Below are 26,786 nucleotides of genomic sequence, written 5' to 3'. Positions count from 1 at the left end.
CACACACACACACACACACACACACACACACACACAGTTACACATGCTCATTTTGGTGACCAGTTAATCTAGGCTTTGAAATCCTGAACATACCCAGAAATGTCTCGATAATAATGCCAGCTTTCTAAGTTTTGGACTTCTTATCATGTTTCAACAATTATGATCACACCCTTTTTTTGTTAGCTTGATTTTATAGGGAAAGAAAAGTCTTTTGGTTCGCCTTAAGTGTCCTGTAAGCTCACTCTGAACCCTCTCTATCTAAATCCCCTGAGAAATTTTGAGGATTGGAAGGGAAAGGAGTCCCTTCCTTCCCATACACCCATGGCTATAAAGAAAATGTGGAAGCATCGTCAGGGAGTGACTGTTCTGCCTCCTTCTGAGCTGTCATGGCAGGAGACAACCCTGTTCACCTGAAATACAGGTTGCTCCCCTCTGGGATCGCATCCTTCCTTCAGGCTCCATAGCCTCGTGTGTCTTGTTAACAATTAGTCATTTTTTTCCCCACATTTTGGGCTCTAACCTCTAGCTCCCTGCTCTTCTCTATCCATTGGACCTGTGAATGGTCAGCTCCTTAAAAGATCAAATTTTGGGGAAAGGACAGGCAAGCCACAACAGGAAACCAGCCTCCCTTTGCACCTGCTTCCTCGCTCAGGGCAGTGGTGCCCACTACTCACCTGGCCCAGACACCTGCTGCTCTACAAAACTGTTTTGTCTAGTCAGTTTTAGACCAAAAACAACAAAACAAAACAAACAAACAAACAAAACAACAACTACTACAAAAAGACAAAACAAAACAAAACCCCCAAATCTCAGTCTTTGCTTGGTAAAATCTCAAGGAATCATTGCAAGTAGCATTTTACTTCACTTTTTGTTCTACAAGGCCCTAAGGGGAACAATGTTAATGGAGAGGAATAGCCGTATCCTGGGATGGTACGTGGGGACTACCATCACTGTGCTTTGACAGTTCTTTAAATGGTCATGAATAACTTTTATTTTTAAAACCCTGGCATGCTAGAGTGAACCCAGGGTCTTCTGCATGCTAGGTGAACAACTTGCCCACTGAACAGTCATTCCGAGACAACCTCACTTCCCTCTTCAAGAACATTTCTTTCTTACTTCAAAGGGCACTCCTGTTTCTCAATGAAATCACTCCAATAAAGAGCAGTGGTGAATACCTCTTTCTCAATTGGCTACGGGTTCTGCTGAGCACATGAGTCATTTATGTTTGAAATACCAGGCTCACAGCCTTGTGGTCATTCTAGAAAGGAGTCCATGTGCTCATGTTTAGTGGAACTTCAATGCACCTGGTCAAAGAGCTCGTGTCTTGGGTATGAAACAGTGTACCCAGTATCTTTGCAAACGAATCCGTTTAATCAAATATTAAGTTTTATTCAAATCCCCAGATTATCAGTTAACCAATTGTCTTTCTTCATGATGTTTCTTGTCCCTCATCTTCTTTGCATCTCAAGGAAAAATAGCCTTGTGTCTGCCTTTCACATTTGCATCCACCCAGCTCAAGCACAAAGTTGTCAGATGAGCCATTAGGAGATGGCTCGGTCGGAGGTCCTCAGCCTCTTCTCTGGGCTTGACATTTGCAAAGAAGGTCACGTGATTATTTTGGGGGGCCTGAGAAAGAAAAAAAAATGTTTCATGGCATAGATTGATATTGAATTATAAAGCACCGGTTGAAAATGATGATTGTTTTTGGTTGTTCTTTTTGGTTTGTTGAGACAAGGTCTCACTATGTAGCCTAGGCTGACCTAGACTACAATTCTCCTACCTCAGCAACCCTCACTCTGGGATTACAGGTGTCAAGTGTGACCTTTGACATTTTGACAAGCCTTGGAGAGCCTAGGAATTTAACCCATAGATGAAATCCTGAAGGGCTGTAAGCACCTAACCATCTAAAGAAAAAGAGAGGAAAAGAAAGTCATTAAAACAAACAAATAAAACCGTACCCAGCTCTTTGGTGATGCCAGACTCCTAAGAGTGATGCCCGGCTCTAGTCTGTCACTAAATGAGAGCTTAGGTCTTCTCCATCCATTTCATTTTCTTGAGAAAGTCTCAGAGAAGGGAAAAATCTGTTTCGACGTGCTTAGAAAATGGCATAATCCTCTCCCCCATGTGGAACTGCAGCTTGCAACACAGAGTTCAACTAGGAAACATTTTTCCTTCCTGAAGCCTTCAGGGCCTATTCTTCTTGCATGTGCCTTTTTGCTGCCCGGGCTGGTCCTCCTGCGGCTGCTCCTTAGGAAGGTTATATTGTGCTTGGTAAACAAACCGCATTGAGGCTCTCAGGTTGTTTGAACTCTTGGGTTCAGCTGTATCCCTCTCCTTTGCTGATATCCTTTATATCTCTGAGCAGATGTCTTTCATTAATTTATGGATTTATCATCTTTTCTTTTTTTCCCCCCTCTCTCTCTCCTCTCTCTCTCTCTCTTTTTTACACCTGGCAGCCGTCTCAAGTTTCTGCAGTTATTGTCTATTTTGCATTACACATAGAATTGAATGTCATCTGTCTTCACAAAGCTGAGCCGCGTGAGCTGCCGGGACAGCGCTTGTTTGCAGCCCCCTCCCCTCCCCCACCCCTTCACCTCCTTAATATTTATTTGTGCTCATTTTCTTTCCTGGCCTTGAATGGAGCTTAGCCCGTGTTCAGTACAGCTGTATGTTTACTGAATCTATTCCGTCGTGAGTCATTGTGCGTGTGTAAGTATCCAGGAAACAGCTAGTGCCTTCTTGGAAGAGCAGTTGCTTTCAGCACAAGCACTTAAAAGGGAAATTAACCAATTGGTCAGTTCGGATTGATTTTGAGGAGGAAAAAAAAAGGGGATTATCTAACTGCTGGCTTTTAAATGTTTCATTAGCTATTTTTAATAGTTTATTAGAAACATATATTTTATGAGAATTTTATCTTAATTACACAGGATCGAGAGTGACAGAGACAGGCTGTGTTCTCTTTGGACAGATCTTTCCAGGTATTACCAACCGGAAACATCTTGAAGCAAAAAAAAAAAAAAAAAAAAAAAAAAAAAAAAACTTGAGCAATCCAAATCATTAAATAAAAAGCCTCTAAATTCTGATCAAAAGAAAATGGGATTTTTTTTAATACAAAGAGCTGAAATATCTTAACAAAATTTAGATGCACAGAAAGTCCCAGGGTATTTGGGCAGCCCTGGGCCTCTTTGAGACACAGAACAAAACAGTTTGTCTTTTGTATGGGACCAAATCTTCAAGATTTGGAACTTGGAATCATAGGCAGGGCTCTCTGAAAGGAAAGATTAGAACCCCTATGGAAGATATTCATCTAAGTTTGGGCTCCCTCAAAACTCTTATCATGAGGCTGGAGACAGCTTGCAGCCATGATTTCACTTACCCATTTGGACAGATGGCCCTGAAGTGTGCCGGCTCCTTTAGTTGTCTCCATCAGTCTAATGGAGGTTACTAGAGGGCCTTTCAGCTTTTCCTTGGCACAACAAGTATGTCAGTCATAAATTATCGTCTTTGTAATCATTAAGGACCTTAAACAAAAACACAAGTTCAGTTAAGCTGCTTTGGCTTACATACAGAAAAATCAAAATTTATTTCTTCAGTGTTTATTCTCAGTTACTCACACACACACGTTAACTTTGCCATTTAAAAACAAAGGGAGATCTTTTAAAAAAAAAAACAGCATAGAATATAAAAGAGGGTGTTTGTCTTTGGAACACATTCACGGCAGAGTGTTTGGTCAGGAGTAGTCAAGAAGAGCTTATAGATATTAATTTGATTGGGTACATCTTTCTGATCCCCCACTATTCTTACGAATCTACAGTGCCATTCCTAATGGGAGGTACCGGGCACCGGTTCTCTTTTCCAAATATCTATGTTTCTCTTCTCTCTCTCTCTCTCTCTCTCTCTCTCTCTCTCTCGTTTTTCCACCCTTATTTTTTTCCCACTCTCCTCTAAGAGAGAGTCCTTAGAGGAGCCTCCAGGAAGGACCCTTAATTGACCTTGTGGGGACCACATTGATTTTCTCCACGTGCATCTTCATCTCTGATAAATTATAAAGCCATTAATTTGCTGAGGAAATGGCAGGGCCAGGCTGCGGCACAGATGTGACCAGAGCCATCCCAGCTCGGAGCCTGCTGAGGAGTGCCAAGAATCTGAGAGAGATTCGGGCAGCCTGGATTGTTATGGTTAGCCTGCCGTTCTCCTGGGAACTGTTTTCGTTGCCACTGTTTACAGATCTAAGAGGTGATGATGTTTCTAGATAAATAGCCCTTCTTATTTGGGGTAAGTGGCTACTTATTGATCTACTAACCCACATGTATTGATTTGTTAGCTCCCAACTTTTTATGTCGTTCTCAAAGGAGTTAACTATAAATCCAGGACGGGCAAATTGTATTTGGTGTTGGACCGTTGCTTTAACAAAAGCGACAACCCCACTCCTGCTCTCTCCTGCCAGGATACCCCTCCCAAGTTGGAGCTGTTATTTTTAAAGGAAACAGATCAAAGACAATCGAGACAAGACTGGAGAAACGGAGTCTTGAAGTTTCACTGTGTTAGCCCTAGAAGGTGAAACGCAAAGCTTTCGTAGTCCTGTTTAAAATAACGTGTTGTATAGCTAGCTTTACCCAGGCCAGCTTGATGATCTGATGCAAACTGCAGAGTGTTGAGAAAAGGGCAGAGAGAAGACAGCTGTAGAGAAGGAAGGGAGATCCTAGACTAATACCCTGCAGTGGGCTTTAGGCTGACTGTTTCCTTAGCAACAAGTGTATGGATAGCATACTGGACTTTAAGTGGGGAGGAGGGCTTGGACATTCCCACCAGGCAGGAGCCAAGAACCTGTGGCTGAATTGTGCATCCTAAACCTTCCCTTTGGCAACCTGAGACAGGCAGCAGATATTCTGAGCACAAGTGATGGGTTAGTGATGGATTCTGGAAGCCATATGGATGACCACCCAGCCTTCCCAGGGCTGCTTATGGGGACTGGACACATTGTCAGTGTGTGTGGAGATGGGGACGGGAGGGCCACACCCTTTTGTTTAACCTTGTTTGTGCCTTAACCAGTTGCATCCCACATGCAGGAAGGGCTATCACCCAATCACTTGAAAAAGGCAAAGCTCATGTTCTTTTACACCCGCTACCCCAGCTCCAACATGCTGAAGACCTACTTCTCGGACGTGAAGGTAGGGATTGGTTTTCTCGCCCATCTTTCGTTGTCTGTGGATGCAGTGGGGATCTGGGCTCTCGGGAGTTAGTGGAGATGAGTGTGGGGCCCACTTCTGACCGCACCCATGACCTGACTGGCTGTTCTCCTTGTCCGTTTTGTCTGAAGGTGTGAAGCAAAGTTATCACTCATCCATTAAAGCCCAGGGATGTTTCCTAAGTCACATGGGTTTTCAGTCCAGTCCAGGAGGCGTTGCCTCTGTCTTTACATGTTTTATTAGCTTCTTGTATGAATCTCCACTGGTTATGTCTGGATCTTCCGGGGGGAGGGGGGATAAAAGATTTCCACCCCACTCTGCAACAGGAAACTGTTTCTGTTTTTGTTGGTTTTTCCATATTTGTGGTCCTGAAAGCTAACTTTTACCACCTCCTTCCCCTCCTGTGGAAAGGAGTGTACACTGAAATTCTCTATGCACTAGCTGCTTAAAAACAAAAGTGATGATTGTCTCTTACTTACAACTTAATTTGTTGTTGATGTGGAGTACACTGAGCATCAGGGGATGAATAAAGGGACAGATTCAGGACACATTATTCAAATGAGGAGATGAAAGCTGTCGGCCTACAGCTGCAGCCCCCTCGGTCCACGGAATACTGGGACCTCCTGGTTCTCTCTGCGCATGCATGTGTGCACGAGCGTGCGTTCGTGTGTGTGTGTGTGTGTGTGTGTGTGTGTTTGTGTGTGTGAGTATGTGTGTTAAGTGTGTGTGCCTCTGTGTGTGTCTCTGTGAGTGTGTGTGTGTATGTGTGTAAGTGTGTGTGTGTGTCTGTGTATATGAGTGTATGAGTGTATGTAACTGTGTGTCTGTGTGTCTGTGTGTGTGTGTTTGTGTGTGTGTTTGTGTATATGAGTGTATGAGTGTATGTGTCTGTGTGTCTCTATGTGTGTGTGTTTGTGTGTGTGTTTGTGTATGTGTGTTAAGTATGTGTCTCTGTGTGAGTGTGTGTGTGTGTGTATGTGTGTGTATGTCTGTGTATGTGAATGTGTGTCTGTGTATATGAGTGTATGAATGTATGTGTCTGTGTCTCTGTGTGTGTTTCTGTGTATGTGCATGTGTGTAAGTGTGTGTGTATGAGTATGTGTGTTAAGTGTATGTGTCTCTGTGTGTGAGTGTGAGAATGTGTGTAAGTGTATGTGTGTCTGTGTATATGAGTGTATGAGTATATGTGTCTGTGTCTCTCTGTGTGTGAGTGTGTGCCTGTGTGTGTGTGTGAGTGTGTGTCTGTGTGTGCATGTACATGTGTAAGTGTGTGTGTGAGTGTGTGTCTGTGTGTGCATGTACATGTGTAAGTGTGTGTGTGAGTGTGTGTCTCTGTGTGTGTGTGTGAGTGTGTGTAAGCACGTGTGTCTGTGTGAGTGTGTCTGTTGTGTGGGTTTGAAGTAATTATTTGCATCAACTTGATGTGTTAAACATCTGTAACTTTTTTTTTAAAACATAGACTGGGTTTTGATGATAATGACAATTACAGTATCATTATCCAAGGAATTTTATAAACTTTACATTAGCTGAAATTAGTTTAAGGGGTTGGTGGTCCCCTGCCTACCTCCCTGTATACAAATTTTGATTTGTCTAGCCAAGATCTCTCAAGCCACCAAGATATGCCTGCTCTTGCATCTCTCCCTCATTCAGAGCTTGCCTGCATCTCACGCCCAAGTCAAGCCCATGGCTTCAGTTTGCCCGTTGGTTCCCACCACTGTTGTTTAATTTGGCCTTTTGGGGAAAGTTTTGTTTTCCTTCTTGTTGGCTTCTGAACTGTGTATCAACTTTTGTTTTTTCTTTCTTGGTGTGCTTCTTAAGTGAAGGTATGTTCTTTTCCTTATCCAGTACCAACCAGCTGCCAAGGCAGCCTAAGGTTGACAGAGGAACCATAGTTACTCAACAGACTGGTGCCAGAGGGAGCCAGGAAAAAGACTTGCATTTGGAGGTGGCTCTCTACAATAGACCTACTGGTTGGAACAAGTGATTCAGAGATGTTCAGTTTTAGTTTCACTCACAGACAAACTCAACTGTTTAACAATGGGACATGACATAGCCATGCTCAAAGTTCATGCTGAAGAACTGAACAATGGAGATAAACACAGAAAGAGAGAGAGAGAGAGAGACATACTGAGAATGATACATGTACACACACACACATACACAGAGGCATACACACACCACAAAATAATTTTCATAATGTTATTAGTAAATGTAGCCACACTCATAGCTACCTTTCACTGTCACTTAGATATGCCCGAGCACCTTCTAGGACCTGGCCAACCTGTCTTTGGTTCTAAGGTGGGGATAAGGAGGGCTGTAATTTTGTGTACCATGTGCACACATGCGTGCCTCTTGTTACCTCCTGATTCATCCCTCTTACTGCACTGCTCTGTTGCATTTTTATAACATTATTACATTGCCTCATATATTTTTATATAGCACCTTTGCCCAGAGACAGACCAGAGAACTTTATAAATACAGGGGTCACTCACTCAGCAGCAAAATGAGCCTCCATGGGGATGGGAAACTCCAAGCCATTTTGAGCCAATCAGCACCACTCAAAATAAGATACAGACATTAAAAATGTTCCAGGCTTTGTGCCTTTGCTTGGATGATGAGTGGCTAAGGTGGGCCATAGTAGCGAGTGAGTTTTATTCCTCGAGCTGATGGAAGTGGTGGTGCTAAGATGGCGTGCTCGGGAGCATTTTAAGTCGGGTGCTTTGGAACTTTCAGGGATGGCAGCAGAGCAGGCTGAGACTCCCTAAAGAGAGGGTGATTCCAAGTCTGAATGCTGATTCTCCACCTGCACACACACACGTGCACCTTATTCTATAGCGCACATAGCCACATAAATCATATCCATTTTTTCCAAGGCTGAGAGAACTAAATGATGTGGTATATACGCGTGCACAAAGACCAGTTTATTGTACATAAGGTCCAAGAAACCACTGCAGAGTTGGGAGTGCCCTGGGAACGGAGAGAGGGACCCTAGAATTTCATCAGAAACGCCACTCAGTTATCTTAAAAGTCATACAACACTTGGCTGTGGCACATTCATCTAAAAAAAAAAAATCAGTCCTAACCTCAGTAAAATATACTTTTTTCGAGTTGTCGAGTCATTTCCACTTCAAATAGTAACTAGACACTAGTTTTGCAGTTAAAAAACAACCCAGAGAAACAGCATATGCAGAGAATATTTACTTCCTTGAGTTGGGTGTTACCTAGATGCCTGTCACAGCCATAGCTGGAGAGCAGGTGTTAGATGGAGTCCATCCTTCAGGGAGCAACTGAAGGTGAGCCGAGCCTGCACGAGGCCCATGACTGCATGCCTCCCTCCAGGCCTGGGCTCAGTGCTAACCATCCCCAAGTGGCTCCTGCTGCAGAAGGAGATAGATGCTCTCCAGTTACTCAGGAGGGGAAGCGTTAGAAAGGGGTCACAGGCACTCAGAGATGTTGGTGTGGGGATGACGGAAAACCGGAGACAAATCCTGGACCACCATGGTTTAACTGTTCCAGCGAGAGTCAGAAGTTATGTGCTCTTTCAGAGAACCCAGCTCCATTCCCTCCGGAGGACACTGAGGCAAGCAGTTCCACCCATTGTGATTTCAGGTCCATTGAGAAGAAGAGAGTGTAAATGCAGGAGAGATGCCAGGATGGAAGGGCCGCTGTGCCTTCCTGTTCACTGCCGGATGATTTTAACATACACACCAATAACTCCTAGACCAACAGATTCCGTGTCATTTCAGCTTTGAAGAGCAGACGCTCACAGGCTTCCAAGCCTGCAATGTTAAATGATGTATCTCCTCTCCTCCACCCCCCGAGTCAACTGCTGCCTAGCCGGATTAAGGTGTCAGGTTGATTTGTTTTATACATCTTTTGACCATGCTCATTGAATATTTAGGAAGTTTCTCCAGCCCATATTGAGGCTGAGATGTCCCGTGGGAAGCATTAATCAAAGTCACAGAGACTCGTACACTCTGGAAACACAGCCTCTTTATTGAAGCGATTAGTTTGTGCAGTAACACATTAACACACCACAGAGCTTGCCTTTATAGAACAATTGATCCTTTGCTCACAAAGCACGACGCGGAGGGCTCGGAATTAACTCTTTTAAAGTTGAGTACTTTCTCTCCTTCCACGTGAAGATCTAGAGAACAGGCCGCTTGCATTTTGCTCTCAGCCGAGGATGAAAAAAAAAAAAAAGCCAGCACATTTCATTTTCCTTCTGTGGCTGGCGGGGGAAAGCCCCACTCTTAGGCCGTGGGTACTGCTCATTTTGCCTAGCTCGTGTTTGGAGTCTGTTGTTCCTGCCCATTCTCTCTCTCTCTGGTATTTCCAGCATCCAACAATGTGCTTTAAATCTCCCTTTATGTCGCACTCGTACAGAATGGCAAGGGCACTTACTTTTTTGTCTCTCTCCATTAGGTCATTCATGGCCATTCTAGAAAAAAAAAATACCCTTCTATTTTTCCCCCTACAGTACTCTTGTCCATATGAGACAATGTCTTGTAACAATACAGAGGCCTAATCTCCATGTCAAAGCAATTTTCATTCCCCAGTGCACAGCCTGCTATCATTTTGTAATGTTTTGTTTCTTGTTCTAAAAGAATTAAAAAGGAACAGTTAGCCGTCACGGGGGCCTGTAGGCCTTATCTCAGTGTCTGGAAATTTGGACAGTGTATTTTACTGCTGAGATAAATGGAAAGGAGTCCGACTTCAGCAAATCGTAATGGGTTTAAGTTCTATTGAAATCGGCCACCAGAAGATCAGATAACGGGGGTCCTTCAGTTGTCTTTCTAATCGGGTTCCCCGCGAGGCTGAATGGAGACAGAGCAGACGCACAGAGTGAAAATATAATTCTTGGACAGGTTAAGTACATGTTTGAACTCTTGCAAGCAGAAGCGGTTTGCTGATGACTTAATCATTTTCTGGTCAATTATCTGTAAGGGCCCTTGCAACTCCACGGCAATTAGGACGCAAGATGGCCTTTTGGGAGGAACACCAGCCTCCTGCGTCTGTTTCCTTGTGACTTCCATTCTCCACCATAAATTTTCATTCACTTATTATCTTTGCTAGTAGAGAAACAACTCTCCGCAGTAATTACAGCCCCATACACACTTTAGCTGTCATGTGGCTGCAGCCTGGATAGTCTCAGGACCAGGATTTCCTAACTGTTCCTTGTTGATTTTTGATGTACACCCTTTTTCTGGGGGGCCCAGGGAAAGGAATGGTCCCAATGACAAAAGGCAGGGGTGTCTGTCAGCCTGCCTGATAGGAAGCGATGGATTTATTGGTTTTGACTTGGCACATTAGGACACACCTGTCCTTGCCGTGAGGCAAGCAGTCAATAAGGACAGAACCATTTGCCAGCGCCCAGGAAGACATCTTCATTTCAAAGGTCGTTGGGAAGCCTGGGTAAACAGGCTTTCAAAGCCCAATCATGCTATCGCAACTTGGCATTTTAAAAAAAAGTAATAAAGGTCCTATCTCTCTGCCATCTGTGAACTGTGTCTTAGCCACGTCTCCCAAGTGGCACAGCTGTCAAGGGAAGGGGCCACGGGCCTTCCAGTGCTGCGTGCAGAGAGCAGAGGCACAGGTACCAGAGTCTCCCCTGACCACACTGGAAGTAAATCCTGTAGGTGAACTCTAAAATGGATGGATTATGGAGAGATAGATGGGCACAGGATCACCCAGCACCCCAACCCATGCAAAACCCCATCTTGCCATTCCATTGAAAGTCAGGTTTCCCTCATTGAAAGGAATTACCATGCAGTGATAGAAATCTATATTTAAAAAACAAACGCAGAGCACATGAATCCCTAGACTTCACAGAAACACACTGTGTATAGTTTTTGAGGAAAATCTGATTTAGAATGTGGGTTCTCTACCTGAAGCACAGAAGGCGGTGATAATGGTTTTTCTGTCATTGGAATGCTCTCTCATACTCCAGGAGACGTTCATTCCTTTGGCCGCCATTTTGGTGGCTCTTGATACGTACCAGGTGAAGTGGGAGTGGAACTTTGGGATAGCATTGGAAATGTAAATGAAGAAAATACCTAATAAAAGAAAAAAAATTTTTAAAGTGCTTAAGAAAACTCAACAGACAACAGCAGCGGCATGCTCACGTTTTTTTCCCCCAACATTTAAATTTAACAGTTCAACAGATGCATTACCTCCCAGCTCATCAAGTGGTTCAGCAATTTCCGTGAGTTTTACTATATTCAGATGGAGAAGTACGCGCGTCAAGCCATCAATGATGGAGTCACCAGCACAGAAGAGCTGTCCATCACCAGGGATTGTGAGCTATACCGAGCCCTCAACATGCACTACAACAAAGCAAATGACTTTGAGGTAGGAACCAGTCTTCGTTCTTTGGTTGTCTCCCCTTTCCTTTATTTATTTATTTATTTATTTATTTATTTATTTATTTATTTATCTATCTCATGCTCTCTGGAAAAGACTCTGAATCTGTTTTTGTGGTGGTTTCTTACTTAAGCACATCTCAGGAGCTCATCAGGTAGATTAGCAACCAGGAGCTTCCCATCAGAATCATCCTGACTCTGCCACGGCCATTTCCATTCCTCTCCTCCATCTCGGCTTCTACAGAAGGCCCAGATGGACACAGGAAAGGGAACTAAACAGTCTGACGTAAAAGGCAAATATGGGATGATTCCATGTATGTTCCGGGATGCTGGCTGAGCTAATGTGAACAGATCATATGCGGTGGTGACTACAAAGCTGCTTCTTAAGTCTGGAGATGGCTAGCAAAACAGCTCTGTGATTGGCATGAGAATTTACTAAGCATATTTTAAAAGAGATCATTCACAGCTTTTTGGCTCAAAAAAAATTTAGTTGCATTTCCATTTGCCTGTTTAGTGTTTACACACAAATGTGAGGCCTTGAATGGGGGGGATGTCCTTGAGCCATAGAGTGGACATCAAGTTTAGAGGACAACTTGTGGGAGTTGATTCCCTCCTTCTAATCCTATAGATCCCAGGGATCAAACTAGAGCCTTCAGGCATGGTGGTGAGGGCTTTGAGTCAATGAGCCATCTCTCACTAGCCTTTCTTTTGTTATTATTTGTTATTATTTGCGTTTGCTTTTGAGGGGGATGTGTAGCTTGTGTATTCTTCTTATATACGGGTATATTCTAGATGCATGCAAAACAATACAGGCCATTCCCAGGAGGCCATGTCCATACAACAATGAGAGGTGTGTAGCTACGAGTCAGGCATTTCTTTATAGTCTGATGCGGAGCCTCTGCAAAGTTTTCATCCATGTGATAACTGCATGAGAACAGAAGAGCAAAGCTCCCAGTACTTACAAAGGCATCTGCTGAGTCCTACTGGCCTGCACAACAATAGCTGGAGGTGGGGTGGGGTATGGTGAGAGTTCTGTAGAATGAACCCCTGCGAAAGGGTAGACCATATATCTGTGACTTGACAAAGTTGATCCATTCCTTGACTCTTCTTGGCTAGATGGTGTGCCACTTTGAGGGACGAATTTGAGGGGTTTCATGATAGATAGTATTCTTGTTTTCTTCTTATAGATAAGTACCTAGGGATGCCCAGAAATATCCTTACATCGAGGGAAATAGGAACGCTTATGATCCAGCTTTGTCTGTAGATACCTGATGCCTTCGTATTCTTACCCCTTGTTTATTCCTTCTCAGCTTTGCTCCCTGAAGCTTTGGTCAATGCAGATCAGTTATGGGCATATAAAGAATGAAGTGCACACACTTTATAAGGAGGTAGTCGGAGTTATTCCTTGAAAGTTTGAATGGTTATCTTGCAAGCTACCAATTGTATCGTTATTGTCCAAGCCCAGTGTGTTTCTTGCCACACATGTTGTAAATGATGTTTCGCTCTGCTGGATGCATTAAAATAGGGGTTCTGGGAATTAAGATCCACCATCTTTTTTATTTATTTACTATGAGAGAGAGAGAGAGAGAGAGAGAGAGAGAGAGAGAGAGAGAGAGAGAGAGAGAGAGAGAGACAGCAACTTGTGGGAGCCGTTTCTCTGTTTCATCATGTGAATCCCAGAGATGGAACTCAGGTCATCAAGCTTAGCAGCAAGTGCTCTTATCCACAGAGCCATCTTAGCCCCCTCAATCTTAAAGCCGATGTTTTCAAAGTCTTTGTTGTCACAGCACTGATTGATTGTGTGGACAGCCTTAGAATCGTCCTCCAAAGCTGGAGTCATGACAGTGGCTAGGCTTTAAGAACCTGGCTTTTCGTTCCTTCTATTCCAAGCCTCTGCACCGGGAGCTACTACTGCGCACTAGTGAGTTAATCATGTTATAATTATAACAAATACTCACTGAGACGGTACCTCAGCCTTCATAAGAAGACCTCCCAGTGTTCATGAGTCAGTTTCTGATCACATGTCAGAGGGAGCAGGTCCTTCAAATGCACATTGGGATCTCTGGGGCACTTACACCTACTTGCTGGAATTTAATCCCCTATACCCAGCACTGGCATCAAGAGGTACCCAGCAAGCTGCTCCATTTAGCATCATCCAAAGCCTCCTTCATATGATTACCATCTGATAGCTCTTTCTCTGTGAATCATATCCACTTCCAGCCAGGCCACCTCTCCTTTATCTGCACAGTCTATTTTAAGAGTGCTCTACTGCAAGGAGAATGGGGCCTAGGCAGGAATCCTGTCACTTCTCATGTGACTTTGGGCAAGTTATTCAGCTATTCTGAGGCTAATTCCCCCTTGACTTATAAACAAAACCAAAAACTAAAATCAAACCAAACAAACAAACAAGAAACAAAACATAAGCTCTTTCCAGAAATGTGAGAAGCAAGACTCAGTAACACGTACTCTGCCCTGACTCCTATCCACAGAAAGTCATGAATGTGTGTGTAAGTATGCACACACATACACACTCACATACTCATATACACATATACTCACACACATTCACTCGCATACACAGTCACACATACGTACACACACTCACACACTCATAAACACATATACTCACACACAGGAACTAACATACACTCACACACATACACAGTCACATATACATATACATACACACTCATATACACATACTCATACACTCATACACACAGGCACTCACACACACTTACACACATACACAGTCACACACAGGTACTCACACTTGCACTCACACATACACACACTTGCACATACACTCATGCACACACACATGCACAAACAGGCATTCAAACAAGCACACACTCATACACTCACACACACATACATACTTACACACGTGCACACATAAACTCACACACCACTAAATAGTTTTTAACGCAGCTTCTCAGTTTGGCACATTGACTTACAAACCCTCAGATAAGGGATCCCTCCTTTCTGTGTCTTTGAGCATGGAGGTCAGTGCTTAAGTGAGATGCTTAAAAAGCCACCGTACTTATCTTTGTAGCTTTGCCAGTGTGGGCTGTGGCTGCAAGCCAAAAGTAGCCCCGGCACCTCTTGCCGAATGCCTGGGCTGATAGAGCACAGAGCTTCACACTTGCATGGAAATTTCTCTTCATAACATCAACTAAATAACCCAGTATTTCAGTACAAGCTAGTAGAGAGGATGGAAAAATAGAGTCTTGGCTCGTTCGAAAATTTTAAACAGAGGTGAGTGTAGCAGAGAGATGGATGCAAATCTACATGATGCTCAAAGATCCAATCAGTCCAGAGGAGTAGGCTATCCCTCTGTTAGCTGCTCAAACCATGCAGCATCTCAGGGATTGCATTTTAAATTTTCTTCTAAGTCTGGGAAGATGGAGATGGCTCAGTTGGTGAAATGCTTACCAGATGGACATAAGAGCCTGAATTCCAGTCTACAGCACCCATGTAGAAGCTGGGAGGAAAGGGACACAGACAGATCTCGGGAACCCAGTGGCCGTGAATCCCAGGTTCAATGAGAGACCTTGTCTTAAAAATAAGACGGGAAGTGATAGAGCAAGACATCAGATACCAATCTCTCACGACTACATGCATACATGCACGTGTCCCACACAAATACTTCTAGCCAGTTTTATATACCGATACCGATGATAAAATAGCCAATACCTGTTGACTGCTTACTGATGTTCCCTTGCGAGATGCATTGTGGTAACTTCCTTACTGGGAGCAATAGCAGTGACAAGGTACAGACAGATCAATGAGAACCAAGCTTGACTGGTTTTTAAATTATTCCAAGTGGGTGGGACCCACACGACAGACAGGCAGATGGGAGCAGGGGACGCTCTGACTTCCCCCTGTCTGTACTAGGACATTTTCTTCCTTCCTTTCTCTTTCCTACCCTCTAACCTGTTCCTAACAGCACAGCACGGCTGTGGTACCTCTCCCATTGCCTGGCACCCCTCCCCCAGTCCCTGACCCTGATGGTTGTGCAGACCAGAGAGACTGCTGGTGCCTACCCTACAGATGAAGGAGGTTGTCACTGGGTGGGAGGGAGTGGCTTGCAGAGTTCTGCTCTTCTGGCCCTGCACTTCCTGGCCTTTCTGAGTCAGGACCTTCTTAGTGACAGGAAGGCTTACCCTGCCTTTTGTATCATCTTTCACAATTGCCCGGGCGCTTGGCTTAGCGTCCAGACTTAGGGTGTTGAGAGTTTGAGATGGTCCAGGGGATGTGGAAGAAGACACCAAAGGTGGGGGAAAGAATCACTTTTAGTTTGTACTACAGGGAGGGGAGTCGGCTCCACTGCCTGGGGTGGGACCTGCCGTTTCTGGACGTGTTCACCAAGGTGTGCAGAGAGGAAGGCGTGCAATTCCAGCAGCACCTCTCTCACTAATGAGGTTGGCAACAGGAAATCCATCTTTCCAGGTGTGACTCTGTGTGTTTTCATGCTTCCTTCTCGCCTCGCTGTGAAGAACTTCCAAAAGAATTTTTTTTCCGGGCAGGGAAAGGTGGTTTGCCATTGCTTTCTAGCCTTTAAATCACACCCATACTTCTGACTTTAGGGGCCAGTGTAGTCAGGTCTTATGGCTTTTTCACTTCCATCTCAACTGTGGGAGAAGGAAGCTAACGGTTCCTGTCAGTTTCCAAAGCTAGTTTACCAGCGTGTGAAGAGTTCAAGCTCGGCCACTAGCCAACCCGTGTAACTTGGAGGCTAATCTCACTATTTCTGAAGTCCAGAGAGCCGTGGTGTGGCTCCGCTACCTCGGTTGGCCACCTCTTGAATGTAACTCAGAGGGCAAGATGAGGTAGAGGCTGGGGACTTGGGTGAGATGAGTATATGTTAAGAAGAGAATGTGATAACTGTCTCAGTGTGCACCATGAGGTGGTTCCATTGTGGAAAGCCAGCCCCACCCCCCCACCCCCCACCCCCGGCACCTTGTTGCTTAGTCAGCCAACCTGTAGGCAGAGTCCAAGTTCCCAATCAGACTGACTAATCTCTCTTGCCCCTTGCTAAGGGCCCAGGTTGGAGGCTGGAAGGCTTAAAAATAAATAGAACCAGGAACTTGATTCACTCATTCGTGGGCTGGTAAATGGCACTTCCTACGGTAGCAACAGGCGTAGCATGTCACTGGGTCTACCCATCACAGAGCCTGTGGGTGTAACATTTCTCTGATGTCACGTGACAGGCAAGAGAGGTACTTCTATGGAATTCTTCCTGTAGTTTCTCAGTTTTCTACTTGGGCATTGAAAATGAAGGTGTGCCTCCCTCAAAGGCACCCCTTACCCCCCAACCCCACCCTCCACACAGCCCATACTGAAGTTATTGCCCAACCTGCTCCTCTTCCAACCAGCTCTTGCAGATTAAGTTTGGAAGCCTCTCTATAAAGAAGCAGGAAGACAGGTGGATTTTGGAAGCACCCCGCGCTGCTGCAAATAGATCCAAGATGAGGGATAGCTTGGCTAACTGGCACATGACTGAAAACCCTTTACTGCTGTTGCTATCTTTTGGCCTCAAAGCCACCAAACCATTTAAACAAGCTCTATACAGCACACTCTTAGTGGGTGGCAAGGAGGAGGAGAAAGACTTTCCACCCCTTCCCGTGCCAGTCTCACTGGTGACAAGCCAAATGGATCTTTTAAGAGACTGAACAAATGATGCCTAAATACACGTACACACATGGCTGACTGGGATGCTCGTCTCACAGAGTGATCACTCGAAATTGAAGGGGAGAGGAGAGGGCAGACAGGGTGGGCAGCGGGCTGAAAGTGGGCTGAAGGGCACACCCTCACCCAGGGCAAGGCCCCGCTCCAACGCTGGTTCTGAGATTCAAAGTGTTTATCAGTATAATGAAGCAAGGGGCCCACTGATTTATGATCTGTTTGGCAATATTGCATTTTCTAGCTCCCCGTGTCTCTTTTTTGTCACTGTGCTGCATTCAAGCACAGTGAGAACAACTTTAAAACCCCCTTACTCAACAGCTTTATTAGTGATAGCATCCCGTGACCTTTCTCAACATTCTTAAAGAAAAAGATAGCGCGCACTGCCGCTCCACTCTGCTCATTGTCCTTTGTTGGGGTGAACAAAGCATTTTCTACAGTGGCTATAGCACGTAATTATACAGCTTTCAATAGCAGTGTCTTGGCACATATCAAAGTTCAGAGGAGCCCTTAGAAAAAAAAAAAGATGTTTTGTGGCAGCCCAGGGAGGGTCTCATCTTTCCTTCAGAAAATAGTTCAAGGCTCTTCTGTCTAGCTTCCCTACTTAGAGCTTTTTCCCCTCCTGCTTCATAAAGTTTAAAGGGGGTTCAGTGGAGTTCTGTGATCTATTTCCTTTGAAAGATTGTGCCTCGGCGCACAGAGGCCCTTTGACTTCAAGAGTTCGTGGATCCGTGTCTTTAGGTATCATGTGTCTGACCTTATCAGTTACTCCATTTAATGTAGGAGAAAAACTCTCAACTCTTTGTGTTTGTCTGTTTTGCCTCTGTGAAATGATTTGGTGAAAAGACCATCCTTTTTAGCACACCACCGAGAGCCATTTCTGACTGTAACCTACCCTGTGGCTTTTTCTCTCTTTAAAAAAAAATTGTCCTTGTGTTTTGTGTATGGATGAGTTCACAGTGAGAATAGAATTATACAAGGGCGGACACACACACAAAAAATTCTTTTGCTTTTCTCCCGCTCACCCCTCCCCATGATCTGTTAGCTCCCTATCGGCTGCACCCCAATAGGCAAAGCATTTAGCAGGCACAGAGGTTGGCAGTTGGGGTGCTGGGTCAGTGGTGGGCTTTCTCTTGCTCTGGCCTTCCCCTAAGGCCTTCATAATTAATTGTCCTTGGAAGATGACGAAGTCTGAGGACAGTGTGGCGGGGTGGCTATTGTCTGATGTGCGGCTCTTCTGGCCTCGCCTCTTTCTTCATCCCACAAAGGGTTATCAATAGGAGTGAGAGCGCAAGTTCCCTTCCGAGAGCCGCTGGTGGTGGCTGGAGCTTTTGGTGTGATGTGACTATTGTGTCCAGTCCGTCCTGTATTGAATGTCTGGAGAAGTTCTAACGACACATTGAAAACCAGCTTGAGTATGTGGCCTGGATTAAACAGATGCACACAACAAACCCAGGGCTTGCTGAGACTTGCCCCTCCCCTTTCACCTGGATGACAACTTAAAACCCAATTTCCTCATTGTCCCCTCCCAGGTGGTATTTAGCTTTAACAACTTTCTTCCTTGTCAGTCACAGGCAGAATATCTTCTCTCACTTGCTCATTTCTCTTCAGTCCATCCATATGAATTGGCAATAATATTTTCCCAAACAGCCTTACTGGGTGCAGCATCTGAGTTTAACTCTTGAAAGTAGATTATTCTAGTTTTAACGCTCCTGCTGTCTCACCCTCCAAGATTGCCTTAAGCCAATCTCCCGGGCTGTTTGGTAACATGACATAAAACAAATACAATCTGTTCGCCGTCCCCCTCCCACTCCTGGCTGAAATACAAAGTAATGATGGAAGGTGGAGGCAGCTATCTCGAAGAAAGAAGGACTCTCTCCGGTTGATCATTAGCTGTCTTTTCTATTAACTAGGGTGAAGCCAAGAAAAACAAATATAACCGTTCTTCCGAAGAGTTGAACTAGCAAATTAGCAAGTTTTAAAATAACTGCACTGCGGAGTGTGGCAGCTTCAAGGCTGACGGGAGCCATATTGAAAAGAAATCTGTGTTCCCTGACGGTGATTCTGTTAGGGTGGACAGGCCTGCAGGACGACCGTAGTCGACTCTGTCCCTGTGGCTCTTTGCAAACACTTTCAGAACAGACCTTTTAGTATTTAAGGGGAACCTGAATGTGGGCGTTGACACAAGAGATACAGTCAAACCAAAAAGGGGTCATAAAAAATTAAAGTTCTTCTTATGAATATTTCATGAGAAGCCATGAAAAGGGGCACTGGTTAGCAGAGTCCTTTGTGCTTGGAGTTCTTCTTCCGGGCTCGGAAGTATTGTTCTTCCAACCTCTCAGACTTTCACTTTCAAAGTGACAAAAGTCACTTAAAAGCCAGACAGCTGTACTAACACACCCACCTTACTGGGAGCGAGGAGCCACCAGGGCAGGTGACAGGACCTGCTGGAAGATCTTGTTTAAAACAGGGCCTGCCTGCCTTCCATTCCATGCTTGGCCATTGCTTTTACTCTCAGTTTGAGGTTAGTCCTTTGTTGCTGATGATAATTTGTGTCCTGGCCCCTCGCAAGTTCTCCAATAATATTTCTTGCATGATTTTGTTTCCCTTATGCCCTAGGTTGTAACTAGAGTCACACACGATAGAAGATGTAGACACTAGAGATTCAGTCTCCTACTCTCTGGTGCCCCATCTCCCTCTGCCTGTGTATATTCAGACTCTGCCATTTATATCACATCTTCCTGACGTGGTTCAGAGTCCCCTTGCCTGGTTAGTGGTAGCTGGGATCGATCGGGTGAGAACCCAGGCAAAGATGGACATCCACCCACCTGGGAACTTGAGACAGGGACGTGAAGCCCCCCTGTGTCTCAGTCCTCTGGGTCACAGCCATCATGGCCATGGAAAGTCCTCCCTGTGTGTGTCTTCCAGGCCTCCCTCCCCTGTCACCTTGTGTACAGTCTGGTCTGTGACACTGATGGTGATTATGTCATTATTTTGCTCTGGGGGCCCTGGCACATCTGCAGAGCCCCAGCGCATCTTTGTTGCGTTGGCACCCGTCCCATGCCGCAAATGCTTCATTAGTCCTGCTGCCGGCCTCCTTGCCAGACGCGAGCGCCCAGATCCAGGCTTCTTTCTGCTCCATTCTTTTGTGTGGCTGACGAACGAGTGCTCATCTTCCCTGGTCTTCCCTATTTCCCTCGACTTCTGAACTCCAGATGGCCCAGTTTTCTTGCCTGGGCCCACTCCAAAGTCTACAGGAGAAGGAAGCAAAGTGACTCTGCACCCCTGGCTCCCCACAGCCAGAACTAAGGGTTTTCAAACCTGTAATTTGAAAAGATGGGAAGGGATCCCTCTGGTCTGTGGTGGTGGGCAAGGTTAGGATTTGGGTTGGTAAGATATGTCTTATTCCTGGGAAGTCTTTCCCCTCTTAGTCCTTCACAGCCTTTCCCTTGCTTCCCGAACCCCAGCCCCAACCCCAACTGCATACTGTTGAGTGCTACCGGTTCTCTGGAAACTGGCTATGTTGTTAAAGGGTCCCTTTCTCTAAACGGACTTGGACTCTTCACCACCAGCCCCTTACCAGAATCCTTGGCCTGGTCCTTCAGCAACCAGCCCCAGCCCCCAATGATCACCTGTTATTTAAAGTGATTAACACTTGGCTATTTTGGAAAGAAGCTGACCTCCTTCCCCCCTCTCAAAAGTTAGCCCCTCTCTGCTTCGCAGAGCCACAAAGTCTACAAAGGTGTGCTCGCTCCTCCTCCAGGAACCACAGTCCATTTCAGAGCTTAATATCTTGGGCTGTGATGACTACATAATTGGTATGTTTAATTTCCCCTTAAATTTGAATTAATTGATCTGTGTTCTTGTGTGACAAGCAGCTTCCCCATAGAGATTTAACCATTTTTTAGCCCCTGAACAGTACAGTGTGTTATCAGTGTCTCTACGTGGGCAATAGCAGAACAGACGGATTTTCACTTGAAAGTGTAGTTAAAGGAGTCGGCTTATACATTTGTGCTGCTCACGGTCGAACTGTGACTCGGAATCCTAACTCAGAATCTTAGAACAAAGACCTTCATAAAGACTAAGGAAAAAGTCATCTAAAGAATGAGTTGTTGTGTTGGGCTGCTTTCCTGAGACATCCCAATACGTTCTAAAATTGGGCACAAGAATAAGCACGACCCCCGTTGTGAATATTCATGAACAATTCAGATGACAAGGTGCAGAGAGAGGAGAGTGGGGGAATCCCTGAACCACCCAGCCCTGTGTCAGCAGTGGGCAGGGAGCAGCTTGTATCCATCATTGACTGACTGCTTCTCAAATATAAACCTCCCAGGATTGGGTCATTTTGGTTTCACCCAAGGGCTTGTTAAAACCTTTTAAAAACTTAACCTCATTCTCGGCCTATACCACTCCTCCTCAAAATAATAATTCTCTAAATTTATTACCTGCTGTGAAAATAGTCTGCTATTTTGATGTCTTTGAAAATGACCCCCTTGAAGCTGTAGAGGGACCGATTGCTGGGATTTGAGGACAGGGTCATAGCCACTTTCTCTGTTTCCTATCTGATTTCACAGACGTTAGCATTGTTTCCTCTTAGTCTTCATCTCTGCAGACTAAGGAGCAACATTTGTTTTTTAAAGGCCTAATCACATGTAGCCAGTGGGCTACCCCAATCATTTTAGCTGCCCTTCGGAAAATGTTTCTGCCTGGCAGTGTTCTTCCCAGAGATGAATTCGGGGACAGGGCAGAATTCTGGGTGTGTGTGGCCATGGTACACTTTGAGGACTATCCCTTGCACATACACAAAGACACTCTGTTGACGATTTTACAAACGTGTCCCCAGAAGTTGCTGTCATACCTCAGGACATGTTTTTATTTATCTTCTGCTGTTGGGACCCAAACCCAGCCTGGCACTTAAGAGGCTGTGTACTCTATTCCTGAGCTCATCCCCAGCCCCTCAGGAGCTTATAGGATCCTGTGGATCACTGATTAGGCCTTACAAAAGGACTATGAGATTCTTAGCAAGTTCTGCTAAGTGGGGTTTTGTGCAGAGGACATATCCAACTGTAGGAAGAATGGGTAGGTCCACACCACTGTCCTCAGAGTGTTCATAGGTGAAACACTGTAGCATTTGACTTTATGGGAAATAACCTTAGTCTGGGACATGGATCCATAACAGTAACAAGGGTGATGAGAAAGCATGGCCTTCTCTGTGTTTGTTTACAAAAAGCCATTATTGTATACACAGGTATCACCTTGAAGTCTTAGGAAAGTGCTTTGGGGGCATGCCCACCACCGTGGGTGGCCCTGGGCCAGCGTTAGAGTAGAACTTCAGTACATCCATGCTGGAGCCAGTCTGCTCTGTTGCTGGCTGGCTGAGAAGCAGTGGCAAGCGTCTCACCCTCTCTGTGCTCAGGTTTCTGATCTGTGAATGGAGATACAAGGGTAGACACTCAGAGTTGTCACCCACACAGGGTTGTTAGCACAAGGTGAACCCTGTTAGAGGCCCCTTCTTTCATTGGTCTGTGGAGTCAAGTGCTCCAGGGAGGAGCAGAGTGGAGGCAGTGAGCAGTAGGGAGGACTGAGCTCAGTGATCTGCTCCAGACCTGGGGAAGCAGAGGCAAGCAGAGCCCCTCCCCTCCAGGCTAGTTGAATGGGGCTTCCAGCTCAGCTAAAAACCCCCCCGTCTCAAAAACAAAAAGTGCCAGTGGGATTTGGAGGGGATGAGAAGGGAATAAATAAAATTCATTATGTAAATGCACGAAGCTGCCAAACAATTCTCTAAAATGGTGGAGAGCAACTGAAGAAGACAACACCCAACCATTGACCCCTGACCTCTACACACACACACACACACACACACACACACACACACACAGGACATACATGGGACCTCATCATTGCTACACCATCAGGAGTCCAACTATTGCATCACTTCCTTCTGTCCCTAAACAGCCAGCAAACAATTCCCATCAAAATTGGGTTGATTGATCAATGTGAAACTAGTTTCCAAAAGAGGAAGTGTTTCTTTCTGTCTTCTCCTAGTCGTGTGGCTATGAGGGTAATGCCATCAGGACTTGTCTGGGGACTCTGCTGACTTCTGTTCCAATGCAGGGGGCTGCAGGAAGGGGGTCTGGCCTGCAGGGTCAGGCTCTGCCATACCTGCCGATCCCTGGTCTCTGCTTTGCTCACCTGGAAAGGGATATGAGTAGACTCAGCTTCGTTCTGACACTGTAAGGCCATGACTCCAGAGTAGAGGACATCCTGCACTCTCTCACAAAAGGCCCCCAGAGCTTTCGTGATGCTGCAGAGCTGTGAGCTCTGAGTGCCGACACCCGTGAATGCAGATGATGTTCACATGGGGCTACTTCTACACTCGTGACTCTGCACAGCCTAATTATCTCAGAAAGCATCCCCAGGGTGCTCATTTTCCTTTCCTCCCAGGGACGCCTTCTCGGATCCAAATCCCAGCAGCACCCTTGGAGATGAGGAAATTCCCTTATTGGGATGATTGATAGAGACTAATTCTTCAAATTGATAAACCATTGATGGCAGCCTGAGTTGTTGCACCCACCCTGCTCACTTTGTTCACTTGGCTACCCATCCAATGAGATGCCAGCGTAGGCTTCACGCAGGTCTAGAGCATGTAGTCTGGATCTGTGTGGACTAGGAAAAGCCGTAGACCTCAACACCTGGACACAAGCAGGCATCATTCACCTGAACACACTCTTCTATACCTCCAGTCCTTCAAGGAAGATTTAGCACTATTGGAGATGTTCTGCCTCTACCACAAGGCATGATGGGTACTTTCTTCCAAGAGCATCTCTGTCTTTTCCTTGAAAGACGATTAGTCATCAAGACCACCAGTGGGATTAGTTCCATATGTGAGGGTCTGTTGTGGGCAAGCAACAAGTCCTCATGGATTTGTATGGCTCGAATTTCTTAGGGTTTGTGTACCCAATTTCTGCTTCCCTAAGCATTTCCCTACCATTTTATCTTCAAATCTACTGCTGCAGAAAACAGTACAAGGTGATATATGCTCTGAGAAAAGGTGGAAGCTAAGAAATGACCAGATGCTCAAGTGAAGGGGGATAAAGGGCTTTGGTTTTAGGGCCACCACATTCCATTAATAACAAGGACCATCTTATAAATGTGCCTTGTGGCAAGGCACCCAGCATGGTCCCCTTAGGTGTTGCTAGTAGGTCTCCCAGCCATCAAATGTGCCCTGGCCTATCTGAGAAATTCTTCCCTGCTTCTCAAAAGTCTCTGGTGTTTCTTGAGATGTTTCTATGTCGTCAGAATCTCATACGTGGCTTTTGAAGCTCAGGTGGCCCCTCCGACTCTGCATGGGGCTGGCTGTCTGCAGGGCTCAGCTCTTGCACAGATGTTCAAGTCCCTGATATACAATGAGACAGTATTTGTGTGTACCCTGAACACACCTTCCTCCTGTACTAAATCATCTCTGCATGACGCAGGATTCCCATCACAAACTCAAGGCTGTGGCAGTCGCTCATAAACTGCACTCTTCAGTAATGATAATATTGAGGAAAATAACTGTACGGATTCAGGGTAGATGCATTTTTTTCTCAGTTGGCTTTCATCTGAATTTGGTTGGCTCTGTGGAAGGTCAGTTCTACAAGCTTACCTTCAGTTCTGCAGAGGGTAGTTGTGAAGCAGAGACCAATGGAATTTCCCCAGATATGTAACAACAACAACAACAACAACCCAACCAACCAACCACAACAAAAACAAAAACAACAAACAAACAAACAAACAAAACCTCTGCAGAACAAGGATTTGGTAGTCATACTCAAGTGATAGGATGAAGGTTGAAGATCTGACCTCCCCCAGGTTATCTGGGCTGTCTTCCAGCCATTGCTACCAGACCCAATAATAGGTGGTCTCTGCCCGTTCACATCAAGTCAATGGGCATTCTTTGATATTTACCATAAACAAGTCTGTCCTCATTGTCCCGCTGAACCCCAACTCTGACCAGAATCTTCCTAGAAACTTTGCTTCCATTGTTCCATCCTCAGGAACACAGGCCATGCAGACAGGGTTTAATATTGGCCTAAGCAGAGTTTAATTATGAAGGGAAAGCTGCTACCGAAAGCAATCACATGGTGCACTGTCCAGCGACACTGGAGTCACTGAGGATTATCTTGTGCCCCAGCCTCCCTTCACACAGTACCGGAGCATTTCGGCCATGTTGATTTTGGATAATCTTCTATCCAGGAATGGCACCAAGCTTGGCTCTGTTTGTTTTAACCACCTCAGCTGCTGATTGCTGTGAATGCTAAGCTCAAGAACTCTTAGCCTGTTTTGACGCTGGGGGCACACACGTCTGAGGAATGATGAGGCGTTTCAGGGTGAAGGCCAGAGAGACAATCCCAGCTCCCTGCAAGAACAACTGGTGTGCCCACAGAATTAGTACACAATGAAAGAACATTTGGTGTCTAGAAAATCTGGTAGACCTCAAGTCTGGCTAAGAACAGGCGTTATCTAACTATGACCTGCACGCCAGCTCCGACTCTTAGTCTCTTTTGGACAGCCCCTGTGCTAAGAAAGGCTTTTGTATTCTTAAACAGTTATAAGATGGGAGATTACGTATCTGACAGACAGCCACCCTTTGTCAAGGTTGCCGACCTCTGCTGGGGGACAGTCTCTGTTTTGAAAGCATGAATTAGCTGAGCTCCTTCCAGTTTCTGAAGCTGCAGAATTGGATGACCTTTTGGTAGAGTTATCTTGGTCTAGCCTTTACCACCACAAGATAACAGATGGGCAGTCCCAGTACCAGAGTGTTTTTAGCAACTTCTAAGCTTTCAGAATTCTGTGCCACATCTCTGGGGCATGGAAGGGGATGCTTGATTTTAGTCTCTGGTGTTTTACTTGCTGTTTGTCAGTTTTAACTGGGACTCACTCTTTAGAGACATGAGAAGAAAGGAAGGGAAATTTACACCTCCCACCCCCCACCCACTCCCAGAAAATCACCACTAAGGTTTCCAAAGGTGTCACTTCAAGACTTCCGCTTGGGTGCAAAGAAAGCCTCTACTTCCAGTCTATTCTCAGCCTGAATTCCAACCCCATAAAATCAGTGCGACAATCTCTAAAGACATTTCATTCTGCTCTCTGATCACCAGCACCAGTTTCTCTCCAAGTCTGGAAAAGATGAATTTATTTTCCTATCTGTACATAGAGCTGACAGTGGGATGTGTGCATAGTTTAAAAGGTATGCACAAGTTCTTAACAGGGAGAAGAGATGCTAAGCCATTTTTTTCTACTACCTGAAAGTCATGGTTACTGAAGATGCTATCCTCCAGGACCCTGTTTCTGTGGTGTGTATATAACCAACAGCTTAAAGGTGCCAACATTTTATAGTGGGGCTCTGAATTTTCTAAATATCTGTTTTTTAGAAGGCAGAGACTTCAATTCAGATAAGGAAATACAGAAAATGGCCAGGTGTTTCTCGGTTTGTTGTCCACTCTTTTGTGTAGAGCTATGCAGATGGGGTGTATTCAGTCGCCCCTGCCCCTGCCCCTGCCCCTGCCCC

At 45.3% G+C, this 26,786-nt stretch overlaps 1 protein-coding gene across 11 annotated transcripts in view; it reads left to right on the top strand.

The window, feature by feature from the left end:
• Window positions 1-26,786, top strand: part of Prox1 (prospero homeobox 1) — a 51,884-nt gene that overhangs the window by 13,873 nt on the left and 11,225 nt on the right. For all 11 annotated transcript variants that reach the window (XM_029477290.1, XM_021159237.2, XM_029477296.1 and 8 more), the window contains exons 3-4: window positions 5,064-5,171; window positions 11,346-11,540. In XM_029477290.1, the coding sequence (XP_029333150.1) occupies window positions 5,064-5,171; window positions 11,346-11,540 (303 nt within the window). The remainder of the gene's footprint in view (window positions 1-5,063; window positions 5,172-11,345; window positions 11,541-26,786) is intronic.

The sequence above is a fragment of the Mus caroli genome, chromosome 1 (assembly GCF_900094665.2).
Source record: "Mus caroli chromosome 1, CAROLI_EIJ_v1.1, whole genome shotgun sequence".
Taxonomy (NCBI): Eukaryota; Metazoa; Chordata; class Mammalia; order Rodentia; family Muridae; genus Mus; species Mus caroli.
The sequence above is the reverse complement of the archived record's forward strand: the minus strand, read 5'-3'. Positions and strand labels throughout refer to the sequence as shown.